Source organism: Aspergillus piperis (genome assembly GCF_003184755.1).
Source record: "Aspergillus piperis CBS 112811 unplaced genomic scaffold BO85scaffold_12, whole genome shotgun sequence".
Lineage (NCBI taxonomy): Eukaryota > Fungi > Ascomycota > Eurotiomycetes > Eurotiales > Aspergillaceae > Aspergillus > Aspergillus piperis.
In genome coordinates, this window is record NW_020291602.1 from 149,859 (window position 1) to 174,209 (window position 24,351).

The following is a 24,351-nucleotide window of genomic DNA, read 5'->3' on the forward strand; positions in this document are numbered from 1 at the left end:
AGCGGGCTTACCCGCAAGTTAATCAGGAATGCGGCCCAAATAGACAATGGAAAAAGATGGTATTTGATCCAGTGAAAGGACAACAATTGTGTTGTTTCAATTGATCAGTGAGAGATAGTCTTCTAATATCTCTGGCGCCAATAACAGGTAAGAGGAAAAAAAAAGCTTTCATGTAGCTGGGAGGTTTACTAAATGGCAAAAAAATAAAAAGTGAAAAAGAAAGCCCAACGCGGGGCTCGAACCCGCAGCCTTGAGATTAAGAGTCTCACGCTCTACCGATTGAGCTAGCCGGGCAAAGGGAAAGAGGAAGTTGAACAGCCCAACGCGGGGCTCGAACCCGCAGCCTTGAGATTAAGAGTCTCACGCTCTACCGATTGAGCTAGCCGGGCTAGTTCGGTGAAAGAGGCTTTCCATATAGGCTTTATGAGGCTTATTGAATGACACTGTCTTATGCCTGCTTCATAGTCTCACCAGCCCTCAACCTCTCGCCATCTACTACTTCGCACAAGTTAGCGTTCTACGTAAGACTGTGATATGATGTTATACATCTAAATACCACGCTTAATATATCACGCAGTATGCCACCAGCGAAGGCTTCATCGCGCGAACTGTAGTTCTGGGTGATCATTGTGGTGGGAGACAGATGGTAGTACGTAGTATATATTTCGGCTTTCACCCACCAACATTCCAAGCGGACGGTAAAGCCACTTCCCCTGTGAACCTATTGATACTAAGTACTACTAGTAGCTGGAACCATCATCCCACATCCACTATGTTGTATTCCCAGCAACTACTGGTATATACGTGCCAGGGAGGGTATTTCTTATAGAGATCAAGCCAAGGACCGGATGTTCAAGCTAGTAGCCCACACAAAATGCCTGGCCACAGACGTCGCAGCAAACCCGTATTTCGTCGAGTACATAGTACAGCTTGTAACTAGCGAGCATCGCAGACTACATTACCTCTCGCTCCATGACCCTCATTGTCTGCATCTACATCGGCACTGCGAGGAGGCCTTGGGGAATTCCCAGTAGACACAAGTACTGTTGTGTTCTGTCATTCTTGCAGCACCATTCTCCCTCCCCCACGTCGGCGCAATAAGTCATGCTAGCTACCCCTGGTCACCCATATCCAAACCTGCTCATAGTACCGAATCAACTCCAATAACACGGCCCGCCAACCTGCAACATACAGGGAAACCGCAGCGCGTATCCCCCACCTAATCGTTCCGCGGGGAAGGTGCAGCATGCCTGTGCACACTGACATCCTCGAGGTGACCAAACAGCATAGAAGAAGCGTGCAGCAATATCTCGCTTGTTTACTGAACAATTGTTTAAGGGTACACCCTAGGTTCCCCCTCTCATGCGTCCCTCGTACCCGGTCCCTGAAGAAGACACCGACCGCTAACCGCCAATAGATATGCAATGTTCTTCAACGCCCTCGTCCTGTCTATATGCGCCCGAACCGTGTCGCCATGAGTGATGGGGGAGGGAAAGACCGGAATAGTTGATCGTTACTACACGAGCGCGGCTAACAAGCTACTATCATCTGCCTGCGGTCCCTTACATGGCGAATCTTTGCGATGGCCTTTCGGTGGAGAAGATAGAACGGGGACGGAATTGTCGATGGGGTTAGAGGATAGGAACCGAGGAGACTTAGGATGAAGGAGAGGGATCAGACAGATTAGAGGATATGGTGTTAAGCCAAGCGATTGAAGTTCTCAACCGCAGTTATGCCCACAACCGATGCTGAATAGTGCATACTGGCGGATGCTATCTCACATACCTCCCCCCTTGCCCTCCCTAGTCATACAATAACCCACCCACCACATATGATCCATCCCCAAATCCCCACCGCTAGCAAATATAGAACATGTCCCTACCTCAAAATAGCTTCCCCAAAAATGGTGCTATCACGGGTATATATAAACCCACGATCATACCTCCTTTTGCACTCTTCTCCCTCGCAGCTCCACCTCGCCAATCTAGACGAACACCGCCAAGAAACCCCATCCGATATATTGGCCTCCACTACGCCATGAAACTATAGATTCACGCTTAAATGCTTAACCATGGTCAAGAAAAATGAACTCCACTGTGATAGCAATAGTTTGCCTAAAGTGGGTCTAGAGAGAAAAATAAAGTTGGGAAAAAGAAATATGCGACACCTCTGGGACTCGAACCCAGGCGGGCGAACCCACAGGCTAATCAGCTAGTACGAAGATGTAGTAGCAGGCCTGCGCCTTAAACCACTCGGCCAAAGTGTCTAGTTGTTATGTTTAGTGCACAGTTGTTTTGATACTTGAGGGACATATATTATCACGTGGAAGTGTCTATGAGTTAATGTGTGCCTTTCGGAAAAGAAATATAATTATGTTCAAGTTGATTGAAATAAGAAGATAAATATATACTGGATAAAGATAATATTGTCCAATTGTCAAGTACAGACTCGATCAACAAGAGCAGAAACAGAAACAGAAAACAAAATAGCAGATGGAAAACAGAACACGCAGAAGCGATCTAACGATCCCACACAACAGCGGGCTCTCTAATTCAATCCATCTACAACATAATCATAGCGATTCCGCTAGCAACAGCAACGGCCACGTAAACAGCGAGCTGGAAGTAACCGACATGGACAGCCTTGGCACCACCGGAAACGCTGGAGCCGGAAGTCGACGAGGCAGTCGAACCGCTCGATCCAGCAGTGGCAGTAGCGTCAGAAGTAACGAGACCCGTGCCGGCGGTACCAGCCTCGGACATGTAAGTCTTGCAAGAACCGGTGGCGGAGGTAGCAGACTTGGTGGTAGCGGAGCCACCCCAGCTGCAAGCAGAGGCGGAGTTACCGGCGGACTTCTGCTTCTCGTAGTACTCGTTCAGGACGAAGACGAGCTGCTGCTTGCTGTTGCACATGCTGTAGGCGCCGTACTTGCCGGTGGTGCCGTTGCCGGTGATACCAGTGCAGGACATCATACCGCAAACCTCGCCCATCAGATCACCGATGTCGTCGGAGTCGAGGGAGTCCTTGACGGTGCAGGTGGCGGCGTCAACCATGCACTCACAGAGATCAGCGTCGGGAGTCGGGGGAAGGGGAGAGGCCTTAGCCTTCCAGGAGGAGTCCTCGGTAGGGCAGCTGCGGAGGGCGGTGTTGGTGGGGGTGTAGGAGGCCTTGTTGGTGCTGCTGGGGGTGGCGCTGGCGATTTCCTTGGAGTAGTAGCTGAAGTCAGTCATGGTGCTGACGCTGGTGCTGTCGATGACGGAGACCAGACCTGTAGATTGTTAGATTGAATATGTCAAAATTGCGAAGAAAGGAGAGGACGTACCATAGTCGTTGGTGTCCTGGAAGTACTCGTAGACGATACCGCCAGACCAGACCTGGGACATGGTGTCGCCATAGAGGGCCGCAACTTCAGTGAAGGTACGGGGAGTCACACTGTTGCAACCGTACTCGGAGAAGAAGACAGGAACGGAGTAGTTGGCGAATTCCTCAGTACGGGCCTTGTATCCGGATTCCGCGTAGGTCGAGTCACCGCACCAGGAGTAGATGTTGTAACCGAAGAAGTCAATGCCGACGGACTCCGACTGGCAGTTAATGTAGTCGGCCAGGTCATTACGGATGGAAGAAACGTCAGCGGTAGCGTATCCCACACCAATAGTACGGTATCCCTTGTTGCTGATGTAGGTCTTCATATCACGGATGGCAGCCTTGACGTACGGCATGGCCTCAGTGGTTCCAACACTGTTGGCGATTTCATTACCAGCAAAGAAACCAAGAGTGTTGTTGTAACCGGCCATTGCGTCGATGACGCTGGTGTAGCGGTTATAGAGGGTGAGCTGCCAGGCAGGGTCACTGCGGTCGATGGCAACGCTGGTGTTGGAAAGATCAGCAATAACGTAGATGCCTGCATCAGCGAGAAGCTGCATGCAGTCATCGTGGTCGGCCGTAGGGTCAATGTCGTAGGTACGAATGACGTTGGTGCGGAGCTCCTTCATGTAGGGGATGTCACGCTCGCAGGTGGTCTTGGTACTCAAGGGGTCGGCAGTGGTGCTCTCTGTTTTGGAGTATTAGTTTTGAACGTTATTTCAGGAGGTTGGCTACCGACTCTGATACGCCACACCGCGAAGGAAGCTAGAAACATGTTAAATTTGATCGTACTGTGGAAGTATCTTCGGATGAATACTTACAATTGAGTGTCATTGCTGGAGTAGAAGAACTTGGAACCCTAGATGGAATGAGAATTGAAAATGCTATAAGAGAAGGACACAAGACAGGTTCATACCTTGATTTCGATGGGGTCGACGGCGAGCGCCGAGCTGGCGAAAAGGGCTGCACCAGCAGCCAGATGGGAAAGTCTCATGGCGATATGCTTTATAAAATCGAACAATTGGCGAATACAAACGAGAGTACTGGTATATAAACAAGAACCGCAAAACGAAAGAAAGTCTAATGGACAGCAAAAGTTGAGCTTGGGTCTACCAATGCTTGACTATTAACGAGAGTGGGAGTTTGGTACAACTTCATCACCCTCCGCGACCAAGAGGGCTTTTGTAGAAATGCTGCCGCACCTGTGGAGTCCTGGATCCAACTTCCCACGGCCAAGAAAACCGTCTATGCTTTCATCCCCTTGATTCCACGAATAGGTGGTGACGCGTCAGAGGTCCGCGAATACCCCACGCAGCCATCGCCAGTATAGATAGGAGTCATTGCTGAATCCCCACCCAGTCTGGTCCGAACATATAAGTCAAGCCTTTTCGCCACGACGCAGACTCTCATCTGAGAAGAGACTTCCAACTTTCCATTTCAATGTGTTGACTCCGTACCGGGGCTCCCGAGCTCTGTATTCGTGGAAGCGAAGCCTGAATGGGATAGGGCTTCTTGGTATAGGAGAACATCACGTAAGTGCATGCGTATGAGAACGGCACTAGCCGAGAACCTTAGGTGGTCAATCCAATCAATAAACGGTCGTCTAGATATTTGGCTGCCTGCCGACCCACTTCGGGAGATGGGCAAGCGTCAAATCCTGCCATGGTTACTCGGTTTCGCTCCCGAAGAACAATTCCAATGCCGTCGCAAAATGAAGTCTATCTTATCGTTTCTAACTTCGCCCCCATCCACGACGGATCCTTGACTAGATTCAAGCTCAAAGTGGAGGAATCCAGGGCACATTGTCAGTTGAAAGAATACTATTTCTGGGTAAAGACTTGGAATTGCAAGGAGACTGAATGGGTTTTAAATGGAACGTGCACTCGGCCCGGTGGACTCAGCCATTATTGTCGCCGCCGACCAATGCGGAAACCACCTCCGAATCAAAGTTTCTCCCGAAGTCTGAATTAGCAGTCTTCCACGATCGTTCGATATGGCGAACTTAGCGAGTCATGCCTGCGCCTCCTACGTGGCGAATTGAGCGCTTGCCTGTGCACTTGATCGTCCTGTATTCATGCCATCTACATCATGTTTTCGTAGGTGAGAAAAGTCAATTGAGTTTTCGAGACTCGCCTAATGCTCTGCCAGGATTGCAGTGGGTTATCCCAGATTTACATTCTGCAGAGCCATATCATGGAATAGACATCATCCGAGATCCACCAGATTTGACCCGCCGATCCTTCACTTCTTTTTCTCGGTCCGCTTCCAGATTTATATCACGTGAACAACTGTTAATCGTACTAAGCGGCTGCTGAATCATCATCCCCAACACGTGGTTTTCATAATGTATCACATGATTTATACACACCCTAATCCCATTTGGGCAAAGCATCGATCAGCTCGAAATCGAATGTCGATGGAAGATGGCCCCCAACGAGCTGTGCCAACATGGTTTAGTATCACCCAGCTGACCGGGCTGTGAATGAGACAGGAGTTCCCAATTATACCTGTTCGCACCATTTGGCCCCATTGACTGCTGTTTTACATTGGCTGCATGAGCTCCTGTTCAAGCTCCTGTGACCTATCGTAAGCCAGGCCTTAGGATCTACCTGATCCTTAATATATCCCAGGATCTAAAACCGGGCTTGGCTGGCTCACTGTTGGCTGATGCAAGGCTGTCTATGGGAGTTGCAGAGAGCTGCCCATCATGCAGTGTACCTACATAAAACCGCCCTTTTCCCTGGGTGATTTGCATCTTACTCGTGTGTCCCTAATATTGCTATCCTAATCCTGTGCTGCGCACAGTGTCATTCCTTCACAGCTCAATTGCTCTTTTACTCTGACGAGACATATCACTCTTTTCTGTGCCGTCAATCACATTCCTTCTTTTTTACCAGCTCATCCGTCTTGGCAGCAATATGGTCTCTGTCTCAAAGCTCGTCACTGCTGCCCTGGTGGCAGTCTCAGCCGCAGCCTCCTCCAGCAAGCGTGGTGCAGCCTACAACGATGCGTCACTTGTCCGTACCCTGGCGAAAAGCAAGTCTGGAGGTATGTCGTGGTCATACAATTGGGACATGAAGAAGAACGGGAACATGCCATCGGGCGTTGAATTCGTCCCGATGCTCTGGGGTACCGACTCGGTGGATGACTGGGATTCTGCGGTAAAGACTGCATTGAAGGATGGCAGCAAACATATCCTGGGTTTCAATGAACCGGACAACGCCTCGCAGGCCAACATTGGTGCCTCCAAGGCTGCTACCTTGTACAAGAAGTATATCACCCCGTACGGAGATCGCGCCAAGCTAGTCAGTCCGGCCATCACTTCCTCCACTCAGTCCGGCGAGGGTCTCAGCTGGTTCAAGACCTTCATGAGCGATTGCAAGAGCTGCAACATCTCTGCTATGGCTGTCCACTGGTACGGTGGGTCGTTTGCTCAGCTCGAGTCGTACATGAAGGAAGCTATCGAGACTGCCTCGAAGTATGATATCGACGAGGTCTGGCTTACCGAGTTTGCCCTTGACACCGACACCAGCGGCATCAGCAACGAGTCCACGGCTAAGACCTTCCTTGAGAAATCGATCAAGTGGATGGACTCCCACCCCAAGGTGGGCCGTTACGCTTACTTCTATACCGCAAACAATTTCTTGCTTACCAGTGGATCCGTCAACGCCCTGGGCAAGGTTTATGTTTCGACCTCTTCGTCTTCTTCTAGCTCCGAGACCTCGTCGACTAAGTCTTCGACCAAAACTTCAACCAAGACCTCGACGAAGACTTCTACGAAGACATCGACCAAGACTTCCACAAAGACCGCATCAAAGACGAAGACCACAGAAACTTCCAAGTCCACGAGTACCAAATCCGCCCACACGACTAAGACTGCAGAGAAAACGAAGACGGTCAAGACTACCAAATACGTCACGTCCACCAAGACTGCAACACACACCAAGACTGCTTCTATTACGCCGCAGGCTGCCTGGAGCTCGGTGCCCACGAAGTCCGCATACGGATGGTAGGCTGCTGTTTGCCTGTCACATGTATAGTCGGATATTTTGTTGAGTTCTGGACCTCATGCTCCACGTTCTGTTTTCATTTGGCTTTCTTTCGCTTCACTCATGTATTCTTTAGCTGCTTAGCGCAGATATTGGCTGCTAATATGAGATATATTCTCATGCTATTACGTTCACTCTACTATAAAGCTGTTGATGGCACTCTTGGTAGTATCGATATAGATCAAGAAGCACATGCGATAAATTAGCTGCCAGGTTATCCTGCATACTCTTTATCACTGACCAATAAGACGAGATCCACCTCTTGAGTTAGCTCCGACCGAGGAGTCAAGGGCGTATTTTCTTGGCGTGACAATCATGGATCTGCAAAGTCGCCCAGAAGTTTATCTGGCAGCCACTACGGAGTGCGATCGGGTAATCATGACCATTTGCTTTAGTATCTTAGCACTGCTTTGCATAACATGAGTTGAAAGCATTTTTCAAGAACAAGGGACAATGGCGCATCTGGGAGCGCGTCAGACTGAAGATCTGGAGGTGGCCGGTTCAAGCCCGGCTTGTCCCATTCTTTTTTTTCTTGTTTTTTTTTTTTGGTTTCCTCTCGGGTAGAAAGTAAGACAGCTCCACTATGCCATGTCGCCTATGCATTGGTCCGAAACTATATCCTCATTGAGGAATTGCTAATGCACTTGACCTTACCTGCGGGACCAATTTGGTGTGTTGATTTAATTTCAGTGGAATAGCATGCCGCCGTAGAAGGATGAACACCACATCTAGAGTAGCCAATCTTACATTGATTGATCCCGGCAGCCATTTTTGGTTCGTGGTGAAATCGCTCCCTAGATACGATATATCCTTCTCATGACACAAGCCTACTTATATAGTACATATAAGCGTAGATCATAGTCGAATACCCATGTCCAGCTCAACTGGATTACTGGGGTATTCTACCTTCCCACGACAAACATGTATATTCCTCGCATCGCCAACCATATCCACATCCCCAGGCGACAAAGACTCCAACAAAACCCTGGCATACGCCGCAGCAACCATAGCAGCATATTCTTGCCAATCCTTATTCTTCCCAGAGTCTGCATAGTCACAGATCCCTCTAACAACAATACACGGAACCAGATCCATCACCCCAGCTGCCTCCATCTCCACACATAGTATACCTTCCTCAAATCCCTTATTAAGAGCATCGCGAGCTTTCGCATCCTTGACAACAAAATTGCCGGAGGCGATTAGGCCGTAATGAACATGGACTTTCCCTCCTTTCTTCTCCTTTGCGCCCACCATCTCCTCCTTGCCCATCCCCGCCTCAAACCCAAACCCAAACCCAAACCCCATCATCGCCAAACCCCATAAGCCAAGCAACCCTACAACACCCGCAACGACCACCTTCCACAACAACCACACCACTGAATTCAGATAGGAATACATCCACCACCGTTCCAACAGCGGATCCCTCAACCCATCACTCCGTGTCCACCTCGGTACTAATCGCGGAAACCTCCCCTCCACATCATCCAAACACCCATCGATCTTCCGTGCAACCATCTCGCTGTTACGCTTTAACCCATCCAACACCCTCTTCACACCCAACCCTACCCCTACCTCCTCCTTCACCCCCAGCCCGCCCCCATCCTGACCAAGAACAACCCTCCCATCCCCCACCAGCATTCCTCTATCCCATCCCACCACACCCCCATACCCACCACTAACCGGCACACTAACAACCACATCACCCAACCGTACCCCATTCCTCGGAACACCGCCCGCCACTCCAACGAGCAGAACGAACCTCATAGATGGGAACGTGTGCAGAAGCGATGTCACTGCGCTCGCGGCGGAGGTTGTTCCCATGGTGGGGAGACATATTAGGACGATGTTGTGCGGTGGTATGGTACCGAGAGTGTAGGTGTTTTTGTCGCTTGTGGGGGTTGGGATGTGGTAGTGGTGGATAGTGTCGAGGGTGGCGAGCACGGCGGTTTGTTCTTTGGGGAGCGCGGTGATGTAGGCGATGGTGTAGGTGTGGAGGGGTGGGAGATTCTCTTTTGATTCTGTGGGTTGGGGCATTGTGAGGGGGTGTGTGTTTAGTAGTCATGGTGGTGGGGTTGTGGTTATATGAATATTTATATAGTAGGTGTGGGATGCATTGGGACGGGTGCCTGAAGCATTTGGGAACTTTTGGCAACGTAGTTCAAAATTGTGTCGGGTTCTCGTTGGCAAGCGGTTATATATGCTGTATGGTTGGTGGATAGGTGTCTGGTGGAGGGTTAAGCGCCGAGTGCTGAGGTGGACGGGTAGCTCATATGGTGACGCCGGCTGAAGGGATGTAGGATGAGGCTACGATCTAGCCTTGTCTTGGCTGCAGCTGTCACGGTCTAATGCAAGGATGAGTCGGCGCAGGTTGTAGGATTAGTGTTGCGTTCAGTAGAGGTGTCTGCTGTTATGAATGGAAGAAACAGGCTTGTCACTATTACGTAGATAGGTGATACATGCTTGAAGCTATGCTGTAGGAGGCAGGTCCCTACCCAGCAATGTACAACACTCTGTCCCGCCAGACACGAACTTGATTCTAGGTAAAACTTGATAGAGAATCGGAGCAAACTGCAGATGCGATTGCGAACAAGGTATGGATTTAATGAAATTAGACACTACACGATGGGATATTGATACACAACACCGGGGACAGCAATAGCCCGGGGAAAGGGAAACAAGAAAACATGCATAAGACAAAACAGACAGCCACCCTAACCCCCAAGAAAATCCTTCCCAGCACCCCTTCGTCTCATATCTATGGGCTCCGCACTATCTCCAAACAATGAGACACGCTCGAATCATCATCCGCCGGGCGCGGGCACCCTATCTCACCCTTTGGCTTTTCCAGCGGAAGATTTATAATACGAGGTTGGAACTTCGGCTGCAACTCCTTCATATCCCTTCTGCCCCAGACATATCCAGCCCCAAGCATAGCCACGGCTATGCATGCCAATGGTAGTCCAACACCGAGTCCGATCGCGAGCCTCTTCGATTTTTCAGAATCGGATTGATCCGGTTCGCTGTTGACGCCGCTGCTACCGTCACCCAATGGGGATCCAGTTCCTGTTGTTGTGGGTGCAGAGGTAGAAGAACCATCGGAGGCGGAATTGGAGTCGGAACCAGACTTGGAGTTGGAGCTAGAGCCGGAGTTAGAGTTAGAATTCGAATCGTCATTAGAAGAAAATTTGAGGAGTGTTGAATCAAGGGTAAATGTCTCGTATGTGTTGCAGCAGGCAGTGGTACTGCCGCAGCACCAGGATCCGTCGCCGCAGTTGGTCAGTTGGTAGGTCCAGTCGGAGTTTCCTCCATTCTGTCTCTATTATCAGTTGCCAGTTCATCTGATAAAGATAGGAAGAGACTGACCTGATTACCACAGATGTCCTTCGGTAAACAATTCGTCGAATTCCACGATTGATCTGTGCAGAACTCCCGATAGTATGTTCCTCCACTTGTCTGACAAAGTCCCGAGGGATCACACGTATCTGGATCCGCATCATTGAGTTTACAGCACATCGAATGTACACCCGAGATGGAGACGCATGGCTGGTATATGGAGCTGTCCACTTGTGAGCCATCCGGTGCATAGCATGATGATGATGCTGCTGCTGCCAGAGAAATATAGCTTGGGATGAGGGCCCAGAAAGTGCCCGTGTTTATCTTCATTGTGACTGTCTGATGGTGATTTCAAAAAATCGGGTGAGATACACCCTATAGAAAATTAAAGAAAGAAAAAACTAAGATAAGTTGACAGAACTCCAAGTTCCGGCTAACAGAGGGATTTAAACATAAACCGACCCTGCATCTGCCTCGCGAGACTTTGTGTAACGGTGCGGATTCCTTACCCGATTTACTTGTTCCCGTCTAGGAAATTGTGGGGACTATCTTATTGAGGGAGATGCTTAAGTGACAGGACACCCTTGGGGATATAAGTAGAGGGAGGATCTGACTGGCCCTTCGCTGTTGACTTTCTGGTACCGTGGTTTGGTGGTAGTCTTTAAAGAGAATTTGACAGAATCCCTTGATACCATACTCGAAAGAAAGAACTGGGAAGACTCCATGGTGGTGAGCCCGATCGGCAAGGCAGGAATGTTATGGTGTTGTGCAGAAACCGGGACAGGATTTGTCAACTAGAACCACTGCATTGGTGGGCTCCTTGGAGGTGCAACATCCTGCTGAACATGCTATAGTCCGCTCGGTTATTCCTATTTACCATGTTAGCTACGAAAGACTGGCAGGGGAAGGTGAACCTGCATACTGAGCAACCTGCAGGATTGGAGCTGGAGTGCACTAAGTCAGTGTTAGTTTCTCACAACAACATGAACAAACTCCACCAACGGTGCTGCTGTCAGGCCCACACCCCTTGGCAACCGTTGCATTCCAGGGCGGGTATGCAGGTCCCAGGGGTGTGGTTGGGGAGCGGAAAACAGTTCCCAGATAAACCCCTTGTTTCACTGATGGCCACGGATGGACTTCCGAGATTACAAAAAAAATCCTGGAGTGCATACCAATCAAGGGATCAAGGATAGAGGATAATTTTCTTGCCAGGAAATCAGACAATAGGGAACTACCAGGGAATCACTCCGCTCTCACAGACCCTCGAAGGGGTTGCAATTTTACAAGGATTGTCCACCCCCTTCGTAGTGGCAGTCACCCCCCTTATACTTCGTTAAGCTACTGCTACGATGCCTAGAACATTATCGTGTGATCCATCATAATTATGGTCGGCTCTTAAAAATCATCAATTCAATATAATTATGTAACATATTCTCTGCCATTCATCCCACCCCTATGTCCAACAAGGAAAGCATTATCACTTTTCCTCCCTGAGAGACGGCGGAATGCCCTCATCCGCCAAGGCCTGCATATCATCCTCACCCATAGCACCATCCCACCCCTGCGATACCAGGTAGGCCCGGAATTTCTCATCACGGATTCTCAAATCCTCACCCGAAATGTCCGGAACAAAGAAATAAGTCACCAAAATTCCCACAATACCACAGATAGCCGCAATGATAAACGTCCACTTCTTACCCAGATTATCTTCAATGGGAGTGAACGCTTGGGTACCAATAGCAGCGCCTGCTTTCCCCACAGCCGCAGACAATCCATAGCACGTACCCCGAACACCGGTGGCGTACAGCTCCGACGAAAGTAAGCCGAGCATGTTGCCTGGGCCAAAGTTGCCCGAACTCTGCATGAGTCCGTAGAAGACCACAAAGAGTGGGATGATCTTGGTGATTCTCTCAAATGCACAGCCGATAATCAGACCGAAAATGAGGTAGCCGCCGAATCCGATCATCATTACGTTTTTGCGACCGAGTCTGTTGCAGAAGAGAGCGCCGAGGAAGACACCCGGGAGGGAAATGGCTCCGAGGAGGAGCTGCCATTCGCCGGTTTTGAGGATCGAGTCGTCTCCGACCACGGAGGAGATGATGCTGGCGGAAAAGACGCCGTTGGGGAAGGTGACGAAGTCTGTATAAGGTTAGATGTGATTGATAGATCAGGTGATGGTGAAGGGTACGTACCGTAGAGGAACCAGGCACCACAGGTTCCAATGAGTGATTTCCAGTAATAGCGAATCACCAGGCCATATGGAACTTGCTTCTTGATGGCCCCGCGACGATAGAGCGCCGAGTTCAGCATGCGCCACCGGAAGTAGAACACGGAAAGAGGCCAGATGCACCCGATACCGAAGCAGACGCGCCAGACGGTGCTGTAGTGGGATTGCTGGCATGCTGAGAATACAATCAAGAAAACCAGAACAGCAAAGGGACCACCAAATGACAGCGGAAAGTTTGTCACCATGATGAAGGCTGGACCGCGCTGCTTCAAGGTCAAGTCATTGGCGGTTTCGGATGCCGAAACTGACGATGCGGGATATTCACCACCGGTCCCTGAGATAATCAGCACTCATTAATCCAGCGTACCGGAAGGATTTGCACCTACCAAAGCCAATAATACCACGTGAAACTGTCAGCATCCAGAACATGCCGTTGATAGTGACACCGTGTGATGCGGTGGCCAAGATACCGCCGATTACGATCATTAGAGTTGTGAAAACCATGGCAGCTTTGCGTCCGATGTAGTCGCATGTTAATCTAGGCGTAGAGTTAGCAAGTCTCTCTATGTGTGTGTGAAAAGGATGCCATAGACAAACCCGATCACAATCTGACCAATAACTTCCCCAACAAGCAGGGCATTTGATACACGTGTCGATACAGCCGAAACGTATTGTTTGGGGTATTCTGCCTTTAGAAGCACATTGGTCATAGTCCTGCATACCATCAGCGGGGTACATCGGCCCATCGTTTGCGGGGTAAGTACATGAGGTTATTTTGGTACCCATCGCTGATGAGGGCGAATCCACTAGCAAGCTAGAAACATTATCAGTAACATTGTCCATGCAGATATTGAATCAAAGTAATTTTGCAGCTAAAGAAGGAAACTAACAATGGTCAAAAAGTCAGAGAGACTCTGTTTCTTGCGGGACACCTCAGCCGAAGGATCAGCGTCGGAGGTATCGACGCCCTGGACGTGTGTCTCCAGGACGCCGACATCCTTCGACTGAGAATGTTCCCACGAGTTCTCAGTAGACATCGCAATAGTGCAAAGAAAAGAACACCAGCGGGAGATGGATTTGAAAAAAATCTCATTGCACTGCAGGAGGATGAGCACGAGGGCAGGTTTTTATTTAGGCGTGTAGCCTATTCTCACTAGGATGGTTACATGCGTATGCAAGCGTGACTACCAATCAGAAGCCGGTCGCAATAGAATCTCATCCTTGTTATCATGCGTTCATGCAATTGGCGCATCAGATAAAGCTCGGTGGAGCCGAACCAATCATTGCCGCATGCGGGTTCACGTGCGTGGAGCCGTGGATAAGATGCGATGCTCATTGAAGCGCACCATTTAATCCACGTTGATACCAAGCACTATTTGACTGGTGCTTGGCTGGTAGGGCTTCCGATGAGATTTCTTGTCTGGGATTCCGACAGACGGAGTGGGACGGATTACCTGTTTTTTCTCGGACTTACCCAATAGGGACGGAGTTTTGCCGCTTCACCGGCACGTGGTATAGAAGCTTTCGTAGGGCTGATGCCCAAGGCAACACGTGCTCTTTGTAACAGCACTGAGTAGAAGAACCATAGTACTCTGCCATGACTCAAGGAAATGGGTCTAGTGGCTGTTGGTGTGATGGTGAAACAGATGAAAGCTCGCATGGTTATGTGGGACCTTAGCAGTCACTATCGGGATGACTAGGATGACTTTGCAATAGCCGTGATTTTAACCATCTGCCACTGCCAGCGTCGCCTTCGCCAATGCAGAACAGGTTATACTGGCTGTAACTCACTTGGGCAGTCGGTCTGTTTTGGGACGGCTTAATGTTTCAACGGTCCCTGATGCTTACATTTATGAAGAAATGGTCGCGTCTTCTTTTTCTTACCCTAGCTCCTTCAAGCTTCGAGGATAACAAATCATTGTATATAGCTCAATCAGCTTGGGTACACAACTTCCCCTTGAGATTAGCAAGAACAACAGCCGCGTAAGCCAGATCCCGCGCCTCCGAAGCCCAATGGGTCAAAGACCTTATCGCCTGGTCTAACAAGTCCGGCCAATCCGCCAAATAGTCCACAAGTCCCTTGTCCGCCTTGACAGCTGCAATGATTAACAGGGCCGAACTGAGTACACCGCGGGCGACAAACCAGGTCCCATGATGTCGGTGCTGCGTCGCCTTGGAGTTGATCATATGGAAACTGCACTCGATAGCTTTCCGCATAAATTTCTTAGCCTCCTCATTCTCATTAATCTGCTCACCATCATGATGAATTGCGTAGTATACAAATGGCCGATAGAGCCACGATCTCAGCTGCAGAACCCGTGCTTGCAGGTTGTACGTTAGTTCAAACCTGGGTGCTGAGTCCCATTCTTCGAAGTGGATTATGGATGGTCGGTTTCTGGACCTGACGTCGGACACCAGGCAGTCAATAAAAGAATATATGAGAGCCCCTTCCCCGTTAACAAAGATAGAGTTTCGTTTCTGGCAACTTACCAGTGATCTATTTGGGATTCGAGATCCGCGGCTGTCCGGCACATGTAAGATAGGTTGGCAGGAGACCATTGCGAGTCGTTAGTGCTGTACATAAAGTTAAGTATTTGCGCTTCTACGCGCATGAGTGCAACATCTGATAAGTAGTAATACGTGGACAACTTCCAGAGGTGTGACAAGTCTTCTGAGTCTGTTGGCGTCCCGGACAGCACTGCTTCGGAATCGGTCGCGCTTGCGGACGAGGGTATTGGGTACCCGTCGGATACGTTGAACTCACACAAAATCGAATCGGGTATGTTGAGCTCCGCGCGTAAGTCACTGAATAGATAACAAATATTAGCCTCAACCTAGACCGAGAGGTTACTCAAAAGAGACTGGCAGAAGAGGAAAGAAGGATAAAAGTCACCATTCTGACTTCCAGCATGTCCAGTAAAGGCTCAACTCTGCCGGATCTAAATGCCTCCCGTTCGAGTCATTACCCACAGCTGCTTCCCTGTGTTGCAAGTGGAGGCTCAGAATGGCGGATGCTCGAGAAAAATCCATCCATGCTCTAGCGGCATTTAGCTTGTACATCTGGTAGACCCCGCTAAGAAACCAGCATTGCGTGGTCAGAATACGATCGCCGGGTAGGGAGAGCCTCTCCAATGCTTTTTGATAGAACTGCTCTCCTGTAGCGCGAAGTGATTCGGCATGGTCATCACGTTCTACCGAGCGATCATCATATCGGAGTGGACCTGCTAAACAGCCTAAGGCGCAGGCGAGGAACTTGGAAAGACATTCTTAGCGTGGCTGTGAGATCGGAGGTGATGGCGACTGTCTATTTTGCATAGCAATTCTGGGGAGGGTGGGATCCATTCACACACCACTAAACAGGAATGAGCGTTCCGAGAGGACTCGCCCACTTCGACCCTGACAGCCGATTGACGTAGGACAACCGTATTCACCACGGGATTCTTAACGTGCACGAACTGCAGGAAGCGGTCAATGAGATATGGTATGAGGGCCAAATCCACATCGGTGCTGGCAACTTCTTCAAGAACATGATCGTGGTCCGCAAGAGTGAGACTATTTAAAGTTGTTTGCAAGCGAACCTCTTTGAAAATCGGCCATGATAAAATTGCATCAGGACATATTCTGGCTGCAGGGATCTTCAGAGACACATTCTGTGGCATTTGTGGGCTTAAGTCAGCCATGTACTGTTTTAGCGGCCCTTTTGAAGGCAGGGCCGCCGTCACCCCTTCAGGATTTATGGAATTGAGAGACTGCTGGATTTCGGTTAAGCGATCGAGAATTGCAATGGTGGCGGGATCGAATCTAGTAAGCGTTATATGTGAACATGTTGTAGGAAACGTATATCCACACACGTGTGTAAACACATGCATTTATGTGTGTGTAGTAAATAGAACTTTGGGGGCAGAAGCAGCATACTTTGAGAAATCTACATGGTCTTGATATACGCAATGCGACTCAGAGAGCTGGCACGAAGAGCAGGTCGGACGAGCATTGTCGCATTTGATCTTTCGCGAGCGACAGACCCTACATGCTGCCACAGCCCGCTTGCGAGTGAAAGCTCTCGCTTCTCGCTGAGACACCCTGTATTTGCTGGTACGTGATGTCATCCTTCACTCTCCCGAAAGTGCGAACGTACCTCACCAAACTCCAAGCTCGGATGGGACGAAGTGGAGGCTAAGTACTAAGGATCTACGGCAGTGATAAGGTCTAATAGTCAGATTGGCCAAACACGGTTAGGAAGCCTTTGTTTATTCCTAATTAGATCTTCCGTTCCCCTTATCTTATCCCTTCCCGATTACGCTTCAAATTTACACTGCGAAATGGAATCTCCCCTACTGCCCCTGCCAGTCGACTTCTGCGTTCTAGATTCTGCCTGAAATTCTAGCATGCTCTAAGAACATGAGGGTTTCTACATCCATCTTCAATTTCCATATGTTTCATCTACGTTTCATTTTTAGAAAGATTAAGTTCTTGTTGTATTAGAAAGGGTTGTCCACTAAAAATATGGAATCCATTATTCACAAGAACTGTACGCAGCACCAATTTATCGTACCTCAGTAGGTTACCCATCTTAGCTAGTCCGTTGACACAGAATGAGATGGAATGATAGATGCTGTATTATCATCTCCAAGCGCACCGAAATTGGCTAACTGACATGCCAAGACAAGAGGACAACCGATGCAATTGCCCTGCGGTTATTGGCTAGTGGGCAAGATTCTCTGGCCAGGGAGTTCCAGGGGCAATTTCAGACCATTTCATTTCGGCGGAAGTCAGGTATTGTATGCTTGTCTCGCGTCGTGGCACCAACGAGCCCAGCTCGTGAGGTATGGTCGCTGGAAATGAATCGTTGAGCTGCTGCAAAACAGCCCAGGAAGCTTGTGCATCGGGGTCATGATCCTGGGTATCGTGTAGGTCACTGATGCCTAATGTGTGGTACAAAATAGGGTGCTTCTGGTAGTCAACATTGTTGTCCATGGCGGCTACAATACGCATCAGAGGATCGTATATGAAGCAGTAGCCGACCGACGGCATCAGGACATATGCGCCGCTGTTGAGGGCATAAGAGCCAGCGCCCCTGGTCACGAGGGAGGCATTGTAGAATATGCTATCGGTGTCGTCATCAAAATCTAGGGCAAAGGGCCATGCACCAATATGGAGCTTCGGGCGCTGAGCAGCCATGACGAAATTCATGCTTGGATAGAAGTGTCTGTCATAATCAGTCAGCAACTTGGTTATATACACACCGTCACTATAGAATTTGAAAGGAAACAGGGAGGGCCATACTCGCCACACTGAAGCATGCCAACACGACCCAGTGGGGTGTTCACCACTCTGAGCTGGTCGACCGTGCCATCGCTAAACATATCCCGTTCTGAACCAGATGGTCTCAGTTTCCGACGATGCATGACCACCTCGCCAGCTTCGGAGATCAGTGCCTGGGCCATATAGATATGGTTTCCAGATCTTTCGGAAAATGCGACAGCAGCCCAGATACCCACGGACTTGATCCCATCAATCAACGTATCCCACTCGTGACTCCCAATTTCCAGGGAGTTCTCAATGTAGGAGGCCAGATGTGTTTTCTTCCAGTCATTCTGTTCCCTCCATTTGGGAAATCTGCGTAAGTAGAGTTAGTGAAATGTGTCATGCGAGGTAAGAGGGCACATGAAGGAAACAGACCCAGGGAACCAGAGTTCAGGAAACGTGATCAAGGTGGCACCAGCGTCTTTGGCTTCGCGCATTAGGCGTAGACCAACTTCAATAGTTTGTGAAATGTCGATATCTATACCAGTCCAGTCGCGGTTCTGCAAAGGAAGCGGCCAGTTTGGCGGCGGGCAGCGCACAAGGGCCACCTTCATCTTTTGAGATTCAGCTATGTATGCAGATCTATTGATGGTGGAGTAGTGATGAGGGTGATTGTACTGGAAAGGCTGGGTTGAAGTATGGCTGTAATCTCATGGGTATTTGTATCTCTATCTATGCTTCGCCATCACTAGTCCCCGGTCATTTGAAACTAAAGTATAGTAGCTAGGATATAGTATTTGTTGATGGGTTCGGGGAGTCACGGAGCTGAGGTGAATTTGACCCACTTTTGTCAATGTCGACGTTGTACTCTTAGCGCATACTCCGCAGTCCGAGTCCTTATCAGTCCACTTTGGTGTCATCAGATAATGACTTGCTTAACGCCGCAACTCCCCGATTGGCTAATGTTTTATCAGTCGCTAATTCGATGGTCTATTACATGGAGCATCCGTCCCTACTCTACAAATAGAATTGGGATGGTCTCAAAAATGGCCAAGAGACTTTGGATTTGTTGCTGTAAGTTATCATCAACTTCGCATATTCATTCATGGGGCAATCCAAAGATAACCCGACCGCCAACCACCTCTCTGATATTGGGGCGGACTTGGAGGACGGAATGCTGATAGCATCACCATTTCCATGGACTGCACCTCATCTGCTGAGGCTGAACTTTTGTGCTCTCAGTCTTGTCTTGTTCGGTAGGTGCGCCGTGCTTCCTCAAGATTTAGGATAAGTGGTAACCAGATTCATGGCTAACGGCACCGGTAGCTTCGGCAAATGGATACGACTCGAGTATGATCAATAGTTTGCAGTCCTTACCCCCCTGGGTATCCTTCATGTCAAGCCCCACAGGAGCCTGGCTGGGATTTATCACCATTGTATACTGGATAGGACTGCTTCTAGCTTACACCGTTGCTCCATATATATCCGACCGGTTTGGGCGAAAGATAGGTCTATATATCGGGCTTCTATTCGTGACTGCCGGAGCAATACTACAAGGACTCTCGCCGAATCCGACCAGCTGGATTGTTGGACGTGGTCTGGCAGGGTGTGCAGCCAGCTTTTGGAGTTGTAATGCTCCAGTACTCATCAGCGAGATTGCATACCCGTCGCATCGAGCAACCGTTAGCTCCTTCTATCAATGTGGTTATTATGTCGGAAGCACCCTCGCTGCTTGGATTATCTACGGTATGCTGGGTAACTCTTCCTCATGGAGCTGGCAAATTCCCTCGCTCCTGCAACTCATTCTACCACTTTGTGCACTGCCTGGTCTCCTGCTCTGTCCAGAAAGTCCTCGGTGGCTCCTATCGCAGGGACGAGCTGAGGAGGCCCACGCAATTCTTACAAAGTGGCATGCTGGGGGTGATAGGAACAGCCCACTTGTCTTTCAGCAAATGCATGAGATTCAGGCTGCTCTCAAGATTGAGACCGAGTCTGTACAACACACAAGCTACCTCTATATGCTGAAGACAAAGGCCAATCGTCGCCGTCTCGTAATCACCCTATCCATAGCCCTGTTCAGCCAATGGGGTGGAAATGGGGTTGTCTCGTTTTATCTTACAGAGGTCCTCAAAGCCGTCGGCATCACCAAGTCAAGCGAGCAACTTATCATTACAGCTTGCCTTCAGATATGGAATCTTATCTGCGGAATTAGCGCGGCTCTCCTGGTGGACCTAGTGGGCAAGCGTTCTCTGTTTCACTCATCGGCAATCATCATGACCATCAGCTATATTATGATAACAGCGTTCACGGCGAGCTTTGAAGAACATCATGAACGCTCGGTAGGAACTGCTGTGATTCCATTTCTGTTCATTTATTTTGCTGGTTACGGCATCGCCCTGTAAGCCATCCACCCTACCGCCTACTAAACAAACGCTGTTACTCACTATGCTCCCAGGACCCCGTTACTCATTTCCTATCCTTGTGAAATATGGCAATTTAGTCTCCGTACCCGAGGGCTTAGTATTACATGGATTTCATCCTGTTTGTTTGCCTCCTTCAATTCGCTGGTCAATCCGATCGCCCTCGAAACCATCTCGTGGAAGTACTATTTTGTATTTCTGGCAATCCTTATTGTATATGGCATAACCGAGTACTACATGTACCCCGAAACAAAAGGCCGTTCCTTGGAAGATATCCAAAGGCTGTTTGAGAGCGAAAACCCCGAACCAACGTCAAGCAGGACGACTGACTAAGTGTATGCTCTTTGGCGGAATAACTATGGGGTATGGTCGGCAATGACACTGTCAGACATGTATTCCTGACAATTTCAGCTATATCTACAATAAATAGTAAATCGTATATGATTACTTTTACCTAGCAAATAGGCATTCTATTGTGACAAGTAGATCCTACCACACGCCTAGAAACTAGTTATTGTAGGAAAGGTAGATACAGAAAGCTGACTCTGGTTCAGGATAGCTGCTTTGGGGTCAGAACTAACTATATTTGTACGTCATAGAGCTTATTTGGTATCTGGAACTCTTTGAACCAGAGATATTGTAACCCGGCAACAGTCTTTTCTACCCTCTATGCATCAACATGTAAGCTGGACTACTGTCCAAGAATATAACGAGCAATACTGCCACTTACTCCCAGCCGGATAGCTGCAGCGACATCCTGCTTGAACTTCAGAAGAACCAGATACATATTAGCCGTTTCGGCGAAGCATAAGAGGTACTTGACAATAATGTTTTCTAGCAGTTGGCATGTAAGTTAGTATTGGTGGATATGCTGATATGTTATTGTCCACCTATCCGGGTGTGTCGCACTTATGGGGCACCCACATGTGACGTGGTCAGAAATAACTGCGACAGTGCCAGAACGGAGCTGGAAAATCAGTCCAGTCAAAGTCAGGCAAATCCTGATACTGAAAAGTATTATACATGTAACTTATTACTATATCTGATACCAAATCAGCTCTAAATAAGATTTGGAATTCTCTTTAATGAAGATATAAAACATTCTTAAAATTCTCTAATACCATAAGATACTATAAAAACCACTAAAAGGCCCTAGAGGGTAGTCATAATTGCTGATAGTAAATCAGGAAAAGCTGATATAGAGTGATAACTAACTAGTCTGACACTGAATATCATTACACGTGACAGAGACTGTCCAATATCAGAATTGCTTTGAGCCCAACGCACTAATTTCTGACACCGTCCCAACTGAGACCCCGCACTTATATAATGATATGCTTCATCGGGGGATCACCAAACCGTCTCGGAGATATTTCCAACACAGTGACGGCCATTTTTGTATGAACTCGAACATTCGAACAGAAGCCCTAGTCGACGTGATTAATAACTCTTTTTCCTTATGAGTTGCGTATGGTACTCATAAAACTTATTTTAGTTTATTTTATTTTATTTTTTTTGGATGACACCTTCAGAACCTTATATCAAGATCATCGCTACTACTAAGACTCTCAACCATGACTGTTTGCCCGAACCGCTCGATCGCCATCATCGGCGTGGGATCGACCATGTCTCGCTCGCTTGCCCTTTGGCTCGCAAGTGTAGGATGGAACATTGCCCTCGTGTCTCGCTCTGAGAATAGCCTGTCTAAAATTGCCGACGAAGTCAAAGCCGCCCAGACAAACGCGGACGTCAAAGTGATCTACCGTACCGCTGATGCCGGCAACCCCGACAGCTTGACAAGCACCCTGGACTGGTGTGCTCAGCAGTTAGGTGGCAAGCTGGATGTCTTGAACTATAATGCCGCCCGTGTCGCCCCCTCGCACATCACTAAAGTCACTCCGGAGGAGCTGAATCTCGACCTCCAAGTCTCTGCAGTGGGTACCATTGTCGCAGGCCAATGGTTCACCCGCAACGCCAACACCGACAATATCCCCAAGGGTGAGTGGCCGCTCTTCTTGGTCACCGGCGGCACGCTCGACAGAGAGCCGCAGATTGCCTGCTCTTCATTGTCTGCTGCCAAGGCCGCATCACAAACTATCAGCCGTCTCTTTGCCCAGACGCTCCCGCAGGAGGCACGGGTTGTGGTCGGTATGCCGCTGATCCGCGCACGCATTGTTGACCCGGAAACTGGTGGCTACACCGAGGGCTACCATCCCGATACCATCATCCAAACGGTGTTCAAGCCATTCTTTGAGGATCGTGAGAAGCTGCAGGGTGGAGTGGACAACTGGACCGTGGAGCGTGTTATTTAAATACAGCAGCAACTATGCTGGGATAAGTAAAGTACGTCGGTGATCAACAACCATCAGGCGAAGACAAGGTTCACTCGCAGTCCGTTAACTGCAAGTCATTTTCATCAATATTTATAGTATTAAAAAGTTTTCAAGCGAAAGGACAAAGCCTTTGGAATCTATGCCTTCTTATACTATGCCCCAAATAGTATATGTATACATGTCAGGATCCAGCCTGGTGCGCTTCGGGCAGAGAATTCTCCATGTTCAATTAGACCGAAAGGACTCTTCATTCTTCCTCTATTTGATTATTCGCATTTTGACGTGCTGTTGGGGGCATGATTGGTCGTCATATCCAACGAGGTTTTCGACCGCGGCCAAGAGAAAACGCCGTTGGATACTGCCACCGACACCGACCAGACCTTTCCTGCGGCATTAGGCTGCACGCGAAATCCCCACGACAAAATTTAGATTTATGTCTGCCACAGTAAGTGTCGCTGCACCTCTTCGAAGTCTGCCTGGTTTTCTGCCGTCAATTCAAACCCCTCGTCGTGAAAGAATGTGTAAAAGGCATGATGATCGTCCGAGAATTCAGCTGGCAATGTTACTGGAACGAAGTCTCCCTCAACCGTGTCTGTAATATACGTCCGCATAAGATCCCCATACTGCGAAACCCCGACCTGATAGGTTTCAGTAAGGATGGTGGAAGATTTCCAAGCACTCAGTGACTTAGCCGCTTCGTACTCGGTTGGCGTTGCCTACGAGGCTGTGGCTTGGGGCACCTATATCGATACTTGGGAGGATTCGCCCCGTACGGTCCAAGACGTGACCCGCGAAAATTTTGGTCTTTGTCTGGAACCTTTTCATGTGGCTGCTCGGGTGTGGGGAGATAATACGGTCGAGATTGGTGTTCGCGAAGATGCCGATTTGGCTCTGCGGCAATCGCTTCATAGACTCGTTGAGACTTGCCCGTTGGACAAGATATACTATGTACAGCTTTCCGATGGAGATAAATCTGTCCCGTCATTGCAGCCGGGACACCATTTCTATCAGGAAGATTTTCCTCCAGCTTTGTCTTGGTCGCGCAACATGCGCCCGTTCCCCCTGAGGAGGATTTAGGGGCTTACTTTCCTGTTCCAGTGATAGATCACGCGTGGCTGAATAGGAAATGGTGGAGAGGTGTGGTTTCGATTGAAATATTTGACCGGAGAATGAGGGATGAGTCGAGGCGACTAAGTGACAGTGTTCTATGCGAAAACTGACCTCCGTTTTTGGAAATTTCGACCGAGATTGATGCCAATAGGTGTTGCCGTGTTATTTCTGGAATATATGCAGAACAGAGAGATATAGGATGGCCATCAAGGCGCTTTTGTCTAAGGGATTACCTGTTACAGATTGAGACGGCAGCATATTAGATTATAAAG

General features: G+C 49.0%; 10 protein-coding genes and 4 non-coding genes across 14 annotated transcripts; 5 read left to right on the forward strand and 9 right to left on the reverse strand.

Moving 5' to 3' along the window:
• Positions 1 to 221: 221 nt before the first annotated feature.
• Positions 222 to 294, reverse strand: BO85DRAFT_t174. Its single transcript has one exon. It is a non-coding gene; the product is annotated as a tRNA-Lys (tRNA).
• Positions 295 to 316: 22 nt separating this feature from the next.
• BO85DRAFT_t173 lies at positions 317 to 389 on the reverse strand. Its single transcript has one exon. It is a non-coding gene; the product is annotated as a tRNA-Lys (tRNA).
• A 1,772-nt stretch (positions 390 to 2,161) lies between these two features.
• Positions 2,162 to 2,266, reverse strand: BO85DRAFT_t172. Its single transcript has one exon. It is a non-coding gene; the product is annotated as a tRNA-Ser (tRNA).
• A 295-nt stretch (positions 2,267 to 2,561) lies between these two features.
• BO85DRAFT_374499 (glycoside hydrolase family 72 protein) lies at positions 2,562 to 4,357 on the reverse strand (the record flags this gene model as incomplete). The annotated part of the gene is made up of 5 exons (XM_025656134.1): positions 2,562 to 3,268; positions 3,323 to 4,051; positions 4,118 to 4,128; positions 4,185 to 4,222; positions 4,280 to 4,357. 5 exons carry the CDS (start codon positions 4,355 to 4,357, stop codon positions 2,562 to 2,564), a joined length of 1,563 nt encoding a protein of 520 aa, XP_025514291.1.
• A 1,924-nt stretch (positions 4,358 to 6,281) lies between these two features.
• BO85DRAFT_355253 (glycoside hydrolase family protein) lies at positions 6,282 to 7,055 on the forward strand (the record flags this gene model as incomplete). The annotated part of the gene is made up of 1 exon (XM_025655490.1): positions 6,282 to 7,055. A coding segment is annotated over one exon (774 nt), but the record flags the coding sequence as incomplete, so codon positions are not given.
• An 804-nt stretch (positions 7,056 to 7,859) lies between these two features.
• On the forward strand, positions 7,860 to 7,932 carry BO85DRAFT_t170. Its single transcript has one exon. It is a non-coding gene; the product is annotated as a tRNA-Phe (tRNA).
• A 335-nt stretch (positions 7,933 to 8,267) lies between these two features.
• BO85DRAFT_469628 (5'-methylthioadenosine/S-adenosylhomocysteine nucleosidase family protein) lies at positions 8,268 to 9,495 on the reverse strand (the record flags this gene model as incomplete). The annotated part of the gene is made up of 1 exon (XM_025662341.1): positions 8,268 to 9,495. The coding sequence occupies exon 1, from the start codon at positions 9,444 to 9,446 to the stop codon at positions 8,268 to 8,270; it is 1,179 nt and encodes a 392-aa protein (XP_025514293.1). The 5' UTR covers positions 9,447 to 9,495.
• Positions 9,496 to 10,167: 672 nt separating this feature from the next.
• BO85DRAFT_439496 (uncharacterized protein) lies at positions 10,168 to 11,075 on the reverse strand (the record flags this gene model as incomplete). The annotated part of the gene is made up of 2 exons (XM_025658716.1): positions 10,168 to 10,728; positions 10,776 to 11,075. 2 exons carry the CDS (start codon positions 11,073 to 11,075, stop codon positions 10,168 to 10,170), a joined length of 861 nt encoding a protein of 286 aa, XP_025514294.1.
• A 1,057-nt stretch (positions 11,076 to 12,132) lies between these two features.
• Positions 12,133 to 14,039, reverse strand: BO85DRAFT_399569 (metabolite transport protein). Its single transcript, XM_025657102.1, has 6 exons — positions 13,863 to 14,039; positions 13,737 to 13,786; positions 13,570 to 13,686; positions 13,359 to 13,510; positions 12,938 to 13,306; positions 12,133 to 12,884 (listed from the first exon to the last, which is right to left on the reverse strand). Exons 1-6 carry the CDS (start codon positions 14,007 to 14,009, stop codon positions 12,223 to 12,225), a joined length of 1,497 nt encoding a protein of 498 aa, XP_025514295.1. The 5' UTR covers positions 14,010 to 14,039; the 3' UTR covers positions 12,133 to 12,222.
• An 862-nt stretch (positions 14,040 to 14,901) lies between these two features.
• Positions 14,902 to 17,078, reverse strand: BO85DRAFT_497089 (uncharacterized protein; the record flags this gene model as incomplete). The annotated part of the gene is made up of 5 exons (XM_025663978.1): positions 14,902 to 15,373; positions 15,463 to 15,777; positions 15,875 to 16,224; positions 16,323 to 16,773; positions 16,888 to 17,078. The coding sequence occupies 5 exons, from the start codon at positions 17,076 to 17,078 to the stop codon at positions 14,902 to 14,904; spliced, it is 1,779 nt and encodes a 592-aa protein (XP_025514296.1).
• Positions 17,079 to 17,513: 435 nt separating this feature from the next.
• BO85DRAFT_497091 (aliphatic nitrilase) lies at positions 17,514 to 18,848 on the reverse strand. Its single transcript, XM_025663979.1, has 3 exons — positions 18,652 to 18,848; positions 18,256 to 18,588; positions 17,514 to 18,178 (listed from the first exon to the last, which is right to left on the reverse strand). The coding sequence occupies exons 1-3, from the start codon at positions 18,828 to 18,830 to the stop codon at positions 17,674 to 17,676; spliced, it is 1,017 nt and encodes a 338-aa protein (XP_025514297.1). The 5' UTR covers positions 18,831 to 18,848; the 3' UTR covers positions 17,514 to 17,673.
• A 409-nt stretch (positions 18,849 to 19,257) lies between these two features.
• BO85DRAFT_497093 (general substrate transporter) lies at positions 19,258 to 20,969 on the forward strand (the record flags this gene model as incomplete). Its single annotated transcript, XM_025663980.1, has 3 exons — positions 19,258 to 19,472; positions 19,543 to 20,614; positions 20,672 to 20,969. Exons 1-3 carry the CDS (start codon positions 19,322 to 19,324, stop codon positions 20,967 to 20,969), a joined length of 1,521 nt encoding a protein of 506 aa, XP_025514298.1. The 5' UTR covers positions 19,258 to 19,321.
• A 1,064-nt stretch (positions 20,970 to 22,033) lies between these two features.
• On the forward strand, positions 22,034 to 23,069 carry BO85DRAFT_450403 (NAD(P)-binding protein). Its single transcript, XM_025660368.1, has one exon. It carries the CDS (start codon positions 22,211 to 22,213, stop codon positions 22,946 to 22,948), a length of 738 nt encoding a protein of 245 aa, XP_025514299.1. The 5' UTR covers positions 22,034 to 22,210; the 3' UTR covers positions 22,949 to 23,069.
• Positions 23,070 to 23,503: 434 nt separating this feature from the next.
• On the forward strand, positions 23,504 to 24,153 carry BO85DRAFT_497095 (uncharacterized protein). Its single transcript, XM_025663981.1, has one exon. The coding sequence runs from the start codon at positions 23,627 to 23,629 to the stop codon at positions 24,044 to 24,046; it is 420 nt and encodes a 139-aa protein (XP_025514300.1). The 5' UTR covers positions 23,504 to 23,626; the 3' UTR covers positions 24,047 to 24,153.
• Positions 24,154 to 24,351: the final 198 nt, after the last annotated feature.

Excerpts from the sequence above, each read along its gene's own strand:
- BO85DRAFT_450403 (XM_025660368.1), top strand. The coding sequence starts at position 22,211 with ATGACTGTTTGCCCGAACCGCTCGATCGCCATCATCGGCGTGGGATCG.
- BO85DRAFT_497095 (XM_025663981.1), top strand. The coding sequence starts at position 23,627 with ATGGTGGAAGATTTCCAAGCACTCAGTGACTTAGCCGCTTCGTACTCG.
- BO85DRAFT_399569 (XM_025657102.1), bottom strand. The coding sequence starts at position 14,009 with ATGTCTACTGAGAACTCGTGGGAACATTCTCAGTCGAAGGATGTCGGC. Across the intron at positions 13,787-13,862 it reads TCTCTGACTTTTTGACCATT|CTTGCTAGTGGATTCGCCCT; the intron begins GTTAGTTTCCTT and ends TAATGTTTCTAG. Across the intron at positions 13,687-13,736 it reads GGGTACCAAAATAACCTCAT|GACTATGACCAATGTGCTTC; the intron begins GTACTTACCCCG and ends GATGGTATGCAG.
- BO85DRAFT_497091 (XM_025663979.1), bottom strand. The coding sequence starts at position 18,830 with ATGAAGGTGGCCCTTGTGCGCTGCCCGCCGCCAAACTGGCCGCTTCCT. Across the intron at positions 18,589-18,651 it reads CCTGAACTCTGGTTCCCTGG|ATTTCCCAAATGGAGGGAAC; the intron begins GTCTGTTTCCTT and ends CTACTTACGCAG. Across the intron at positions 18,179-18,255 it reads GGCATGCTTCAGTGTGGCGA|ACACTTCTATCCAAGCATGA; the intron begins GTATGGCCCTCC and ends TGATTATGACAG.